The following is a 7,583-nucleotide window of genomic DNA, read 5'->3' on the forward strand; positions in this document are numbered from 1 at the left end:
ATGATCTGGTTGAACTGTAAAGTGCCTTGAGATGATGTGTTGTGAATTGGCACCATATAAATAAACTGAATTGAGTTTAATTAAATTAGTATTAATAATATGATTCAGTTCTGTTACGTAGTAAAATTAAATGTTGCATTTCAAATATTTACACTGTGGAGGTGGCAGTTATAGCAGTTTTATTGGACTGCCTGAACAGCTGGTCAGAGGGACTTTACTTGGGTGGGGCATGAAAACTTATTTGGGCACCAAAGGGGGGGCTGGCTATAAGAGGTTTTAAACTAATGAATTAGAGCGGGGAAAGGGCTGGAAGCATCTTTATTCTGTTTATGGATATTTGTAGCTCTTGCAGCACATTTCCTTGGATGCAGTTTATTACCACAATCATCATGACAATTAATTAAGTATTGCATGTATTGTTTAAGATAAGCATGAGCAAACAATGTAATTTGAACCAAAAGAGAAAAACTATGAACTTTGTGTTACCTTCATTTAACCGGTAGCTCCATTAGTCCCTGCTCTGTGCAGCTCCTCATGGGATTGACTGCAGGTCTTTTTCCTTTTGTTTCTTCAGGCCTCTAAATAATGGGATAAAACCCAGTTGCTCAAAAGTTGAAAAGTGGAAATTTATTATTATATTATTAAATGACCCAGAAATAATAAATGTTTTATAATTTTTCTAAAAATACCCCAAACCTAGCGGGGCCGCCTCAGGAGTCACTATCTCGCCTCCTCCCGACACCTCTGCATTACCAAATAAGGTGATGGTAGAACCTGTTTAGTCAACATAGGTCAAGAATGTAAATTCATTCTATCTGGCTTAAGCCAGTGTGGGATATTTTCAATCGTTGCACGCAGCTGCAGCTCCCACTGTATGATGAAGCCACAGGGTTTCATCGTTCAGTGTGAGTTCACAGCTCACGCTCACACTGGACGGCCTCATCTAAAAACCAGGTGGCACTCAGCTCCGCAGTGAGGTGGCGCTACTCAGACTCATCTATCCAGAAGCCAGACGAGTAAAAGAGGAACATGAAGCTCACTAGAGTGAAACACGCTGCCTTGGCAATTTGGGCAATTTTGTGCTGAAAGACCTAAAAAGAAAAGGCGACAACGTATTTGGCCGCCATGCTTCTGGGTTTTCCTCTGAGAAGAAGAAGAATCTTTGTTTGCCCACTGAGTGATTTGCCAACGACCACCTTAAGACGGCCGACTGAATTTCAAACATGTTTCATTTTCTCAAACCATCAGGGTGAAAGTCGGCAAGATTGAAAAATTCTCACATGACTGGAGAATTGCCCTGAAAGGAGCAAAAAATCGTACAGTGTATGCCCGGCTTTACACAGAAACTTAACAAATATAGACAATTGGTATTTATTTGAAACAGAAAATAAATACAAATAAATTAATCTTCAACATGTCCTGCTTTTCAGGTGGTGAAAAAAACCACTTCACTGATGAATGACCCGTATGGAAATGTACCCTATGTCATACTGTATATGCCAAGCGATCCATTCCGGCTGTCACCTGAGTGCCGTGACTCCTGTGATGCATTTATTTATGTATTATATTTTGACAAATTGGGCTGCTCAGTGCAGCAAGAAGGTTCTGGGTTCGATTCCCGGCCCAGGGTCTTTCTGCATGGAGTTTGCATGTTCTCTCTGAGCATTCGTCTGTTCTCTCCAGGTACTCCGGCTTCCTCCCACATTCCAAAAACATGACATTTAGGTTAATTGGCTTCTCTAAAATTGTCCTTAGGTGTGAGTGTGTGTGTGAATGGTTGTGTGTCACTGTGTTGCCCTGTGATGGACTGGCGAGCTGTCCAGGGTGGAACTCGCCTCTCGCCCAATAACTGCTGGAGATAGGCACCAGCACCCCTCGCGACCCTACTTGAGACAAGCGTGTCAGATAATGGATGGATGGATTTTGACAAATTTCTGAAACTATCCATCCATCCATTTTCTTACACGCTTAATCCCAAGCGGCGTTGCTGACACCTATCTCCAGCTGTCAATGGGCGAGAGGTGGGGTACACCCTGAACAGGTTGCCAGTCCATCGTAGGGCAACATAGAGACAAACGGGACAAACAACCATTCACACACTCATCTAGAGACGCCATTTAACCTAACAGTCATGTTTTTGGACCCTGTGAGAAGCTGGAGTACCCGGAGAACAAGAACATGCAAACTCCATGCAGAAAGACCCCAGGTGCCACTGAGCAGCCCTGTATGAAACTAACTAAGGTGTTTCCTAAATCCTCCAAAACATCCCAAAATATCACACAAATCAACAACTAAACAATCATATGGTCTCATGACAGGAATAGATAGAATGAATAATCAATGTTGTAGAAACATAGAGATAAAGACGATGATAAAGAAATTTAAAAAATCCAAAGTATATCTAAATATAGGTATCACCCGACCCTGGCAGGACTAACCCGAAAATCCCACGTCCTCCGTAATTGCTCCGCTCCATTCCAGACCGCCTTTGCAAAGCAAAACCTACAGCCTCCAAGGTTCCTCCAGTTTTGCTCCAACTTCCCTGGAGCGTGAAAAGAGCATGCACTATATACTATTAAATTCATAGGACCAAAACATGCAGTAATTAACCCTTAGATTAATATGACATCATTAAAACCCACCATCAGTATCAATCAAATGTTTCTGCCCAAACATTTTCTTTTCGTTGTGGATCTTTGTAATAGAGGATAATTAGGTTCATCCAACATTAGTTTGTTCTCCACCTCCAAACTCAGCATCTCTATATCCAGGCCTGAGATCAGAAGTTTGGTTATAAATAGACTGAGTTCAATTATTTAATCTGCTTGGTTCTCCCATCAATTAACAATAGTAAAGAAAATAACAGCGGCATCATTTCATCTATTTCTATCACTATTAATGTCAGATATGACTGAGTCGGGAAAAAAAAAAACAAGAAATAAGATTCAGCATCATGAAAAAAAAAATCTGATATAAGCCTCTGATGCTAAAGATGAGCTGAGTTGAAGCCCTCGAATGTGCAGGAATAAACCCAAGAATAAACCCCAGAATAAACCCCGGAGTAAACCCTAGAGTAAACCCAGGAATAAACCCCAGAGTAAACCCAGGAATAAACCCCAGAGTAAACCCAGGAATAAACCCAGGAATAAACCCTGGAATAAACCCCAGAGTAAACCCAGGAATAAACCCCAGAGTAAACCCAGGAATAAACCCCAGAGTAAACCCAGGAATAAACCCCAGAGTAAACCCAGGAATAAACCCCAGAGTAATAAACCCCAGAGTAAACCCAGGAATTACTGTTCATAAAAAATGATGTTGAAAAGCTGAAGCTGATCTTCAATGGGACCTGCTGCACCTGTCTTTGTTATTCTGAGCTAAGGGACACTTAGATTCACATTCATTCATTCATTCATTTATTCCCCTGAGATCCATCGATCAGCTCAGAGCTAGAGAAGAAGGCCTTTATCCACACAGCTCCTTGGGTTTGGAATTTTTTACAAAGAGACTGGAAGCTGGCCTGTCATTTCATTTAACATATTTCTGCTCAATGTGTAACTTTTCTGCCTCTTGGCCAGGACAGAAAAAAGCAGATTAAATCTGGTTAAATAAAGTTTAATAATCTATGAGCAGCTAATTTTCTCCATTGAAGCAGTAAATCAGTATAAAGCAGGTTCTAAGGTTTCTATGCAGTTCATTTAAAAAAGTTAATTGAATGATCCCTGTGGGATTCTTTTTCAAAAAGTTCATGTTGTCTTCTGTAGAGGTCTGTCGCACAGTGGGTCTGGATCCGCCTCTGACTGAAGACACAGTCTGATGAAGAGGATGCTCTCTGTTGTCCATCATCTTCTTCATCTCCAGATTTTCTAGAGGAGTTCCTAGAACAGAGCTGATCTTCTTTATCAGCCGGTTGAGCTTCTTTCAGTCATTAGCTATGATGATGATGATGATGATGATGATGATGATGATGATGATGATGATGATGATGATGATGATGATGATGGAGCCTCTAGAAGTCCAGTCTGTTCTGTCCCTTCTTGCAGACGGCTTCCCAGTTGTGTCTCAAGTCCAATTTATTGTCCAGGTGAACACCAAGGGATTTCTACTTCTCCACCACCTCCACTTCTTCTCCCAGGATGTTAACAGGATTTAACTTGTTCCTGTTTCTTCTGAAATCTCCAATCATCTCCTTGTTTTGTTGACCTTCAGGATCAGATGATTGTTTCCACATCATGCCACAAAGCGCTTCACCAGCTCTCCGTCCTCAGCATCTGCTCCATTTTGATGACTTTATTCCAGTATTCCTGCAGATAACAGGTGATGGTTTGCTTTCTGATGAAAAACTCTGGCTAACACTGAAGGATCTGTTTGTACCAAGAAACCAATCAGATAAATAAACCTGAACATATTCAGATTGAATTAGAACAGAAGCTTTATGATGGCCAAAAGAAAAAAAAAGTTTTTTTTCCATGTGTTTTTTTTTTTTTACTTGATGAAGTGGGCGTATGCTTATATTTTAAACTTTATTCATACATTTGATTTTTGTTGATCAAACAGGTTTGACATTCAACGTTGTTTCCTTTTCTTGCTAATAATTTCACTACGGTAACTCGTTGTGTAATATAATTATGTTTTCAATGCATTTTAAAAACCTAAAATGAATCTGTGTTTTGTGCTGATAATCATTAGATGGAAACTTCTAAAGCTGTTCTGTGACCCAGCTCTCTCCTCGGTTATTGTCCCAACTCAACTGAAAGTCGATTTACTGCATCCCTAAAGCATGCAATGGGAATGACATGAAGAGACGAGCAAACAGCCTGCAACGCTCATTAATTACGACTTTCGGAAAATCGTCTCTGTGCAGAGGTGTGACGGCCGGGTGGTGAACAATGCATAGACACAGGATAGACAAAAACAATCCAACAGCTTCTCATAAAAACAACAGTGCCCAGAGACTTGTGCAGGTTCCAAAAATAGAAATTCTGAGAAACAAGAATTGAGACAAAAATAATTTTCTACGTGGAGATTTTAACAAAATGTCTGCACCCTACATGTCCTCAGTCTGTGAGGGACACACGCTCAGTAGCTTTGCGTTTCTCCAACGCCTATAGAGGCACCAGAACCCTGAATGTCCACAAAATAAATCATACATTGATTAGAAATATTCAATCAGCACAGCATCACTCACTGAGATGTCTTCTTTCTCTGGAAAAACCATCTAAAAATACCTAAAAAAAAGTTTCATTTAGCCTTAATTTGAGCAGGTAAATAAGATGATCTGCCAATGGAATGAGTATTTTTACTCTTTATATAAGATGATTAGATAAAATGCACAGGAAATAGAACAATGCAATCGTTTTTTTTTCTTATATTAAATTTAAATTGTCTTGTTCCATTGGCAAAGTGTCTCACATACCTCCTCAATTCAATAAAAATGCACTATTTTAAGAAAACCTACTTATTTAGATTTCCATTGTTCGCAGTGTAAATTCAAATTGCATGCTGTACTCTGCATACAGTATAGGCTGGTACTATCATAGTATTTTCTTTGGCAGGCCAGAATCCAGCTGGACATGCATAAAGATGTATGTACAATCAAAATTACTTTCAGTGAAATGTAACCCAGCGTGATGCTAAGCCGATGTGCAAACAAAACTGGATCCCGGTTAGGTGTTTCGTTGTTGATCCGCTGGAGCTTAAAGCCAGAATAAAAAATAATCCACCGTGTCCGTCATCAGTCCAGCTGCGTTCAAAGGCCATCGTTCTTCTCCGCGTCTGGAGAAACTGGCCTGGAAACCGTGAAAATGTCTTGACGCAGGATTTTGGTTTTAGGTGTGGCAGCGGCGGATGACGTCCCAGTGGATGAACGCCTCTTCTCCAACAACAATTTCAGGATTTCGCTGACCTGACTCTCGAGGGCGCTCAGACGGTCTCCCAGACTCTGAATCTCTTCTCGAAGCTCCAGTCGGGTCTGGTTCAGCACCGCCTGCAGGGCATGCTCCGGCAGGGGGGTATAGGGGAGGGGGGAACCTGCAGGTCCAGGAAGAGGGCTGTGGAGGAGAGGGCTACCCACAGCAGGTGTCCGTGCTTCACCCGCCCGGTCAATCCGCAGCTCGCTCTTAGTAATGCCGCTATCACACGAGTCGGTCTTGCGGAGGGGATTGGAGCGGGAAACCCCCCGGTCTCCTATATCTGGGACCCCACTGGGTTCCTGACCCTTACAGTCTCTAGACAGCATCTCCACCGATACGGCCTTCACGTTGTTGTTTAGGCCCTCCTTCCTGGCCTCCACTGGCGTTGTGCTGTTTTTCAGCCGCATCCACCCGCTGGGTTTGGGGACTGGCTTTACTGGACCTGGACTGGTGTTGTCCTTTAGCCTGACAGGGGGCTCAGCTCCCTCCCCAGCAGAACTGGGCTGTGGCTCCATAACGTTCTGATTGTTCTGCTTTGGAGGAAGCTCACTGGGTTGACTGTAGATCCCTGAGCTGCTCATGGGCGTTACCTGAGACACTGTCAGTACACCGGTGCTGGGAGGGGCCCCGTTCTGCATGGAGGTGTGGGGCCGCTGCAGACTGAGCTGGAGAGAGTGCTGCAGACTGGAATGACCCAACTGCAGGGTGTGAGGATGAAGGTGCTGGTGATGCTGCTGATCCACCTGCAGCTGGTTCTTCTCCAGGTCCACGTGGGAGGCCGCTCCAGCAGTCTGGTTGCGAAGCTCCTTCTGCTGCTTGAACTTCTGGAAAAGCTTGCGGACCGGATGGTCCTGTGGGATCGTTATCGGCACCTCATTCTTTGCTCGCTCCCTCTCCTCTTCTTCCTTTTTCACATCACTGATTTTACGGAAAATTATCTGTAGGAACAGAAACAGGAACATTAGGGATTTCTTTCTTTAATTAAAGAGCCATTACAGCGTTTTCTAATAATACTGCCACTTGTGGCCAAAACACAGAACTGCAGCTCTGTTCTGCTCGTCCTTGAAAGGTTTTTCTTGTTTAACTTTTTCACCTTACTGGAGTTACGGCTGGCAGGATGCCAAGTCTGAGCATCCACAAAATCCATCTAGAATATAATGTTTCGATTGTGCTTGATGTCACATCCATCAAACAGCACAAGAACCTTAAAATCCAAGTCATTTCAGGAAAATAAGCTACAGGTATAAAGATGCACTGCTGAACTAGTGAGGCTCATCAATGATTTTTTATTTATAAAGGGTCACATCAAATACTATTTTAAATATATTTTTCAGTAAAAAATTATATAGTGTCTCTTTAAGTTGTGTCTGTGTTCAAAATGTGAATAGTCCCACACATTCTCATCTTCATACTTTGGATTTTGTGTTGACATATGGTATAGAATGTGAAGAAATCAATGAAAGAACGCACAAGCAGCGCGCAGCTATCGGGGAACACTGGTGCTCAATAAATGCAGTTTATAACCAGGTCAGCCATCGTCTCGGGGGGCCCCTGCCAGCTCATCAACAATTTCTTTGGTTTGCTTGCCTTCTTAGATGGGATTAAACTGAGCTCTGATAATCATGTAAAAAAAATCTTGGTGTTATTTATAGAACCAATTTACTGCACTATTAT

At 42.3% G+C, this 7,583-nt stretch overlaps 1 protein-coding gene across 1 annotated transcript in view; it reads right to left on the minus strand.

Moving 5' to 3' along the window:
* Positions 1-5,395: 5,395 nt before the first annotated feature.
* Positions 5,396-7,583, minus strand: part of LOC107084865 (potassium voltage-gated channel subfamily H member 5-like) — a 97,696-nt gene continuing 95,508 nt past the window's right edge. The window contains exon 13 of the mRNA XM_015374912.1: positions 5,396-6,847. Coding sequence (XP_015230398.1) covers positions 5,747-6,847 — 1,101 coding nt within the window. The 3' untranslated portion in view covers positions 5,396-5,746. The remainder of the gene's footprint in view (positions 6,848-7,583) is intronic.

This window comes from Cyprinodon variegatus, unplaced genomic scaffold (genome assembly GCF_000732505.1).
Source record: "Cyprinodon variegatus isolate N-32 unplaced genomic scaffold, C_variegatus-1.0 Scaffold110, whole genome shotgun sequence".
In the NCBI taxonomy this organism is placed as follows: Eukaryota; Metazoa; Chordata; class Actinopteri; order Cyprinodontiformes; family Cyprinodontidae; genus Cyprinodon; species Cyprinodon variegatus.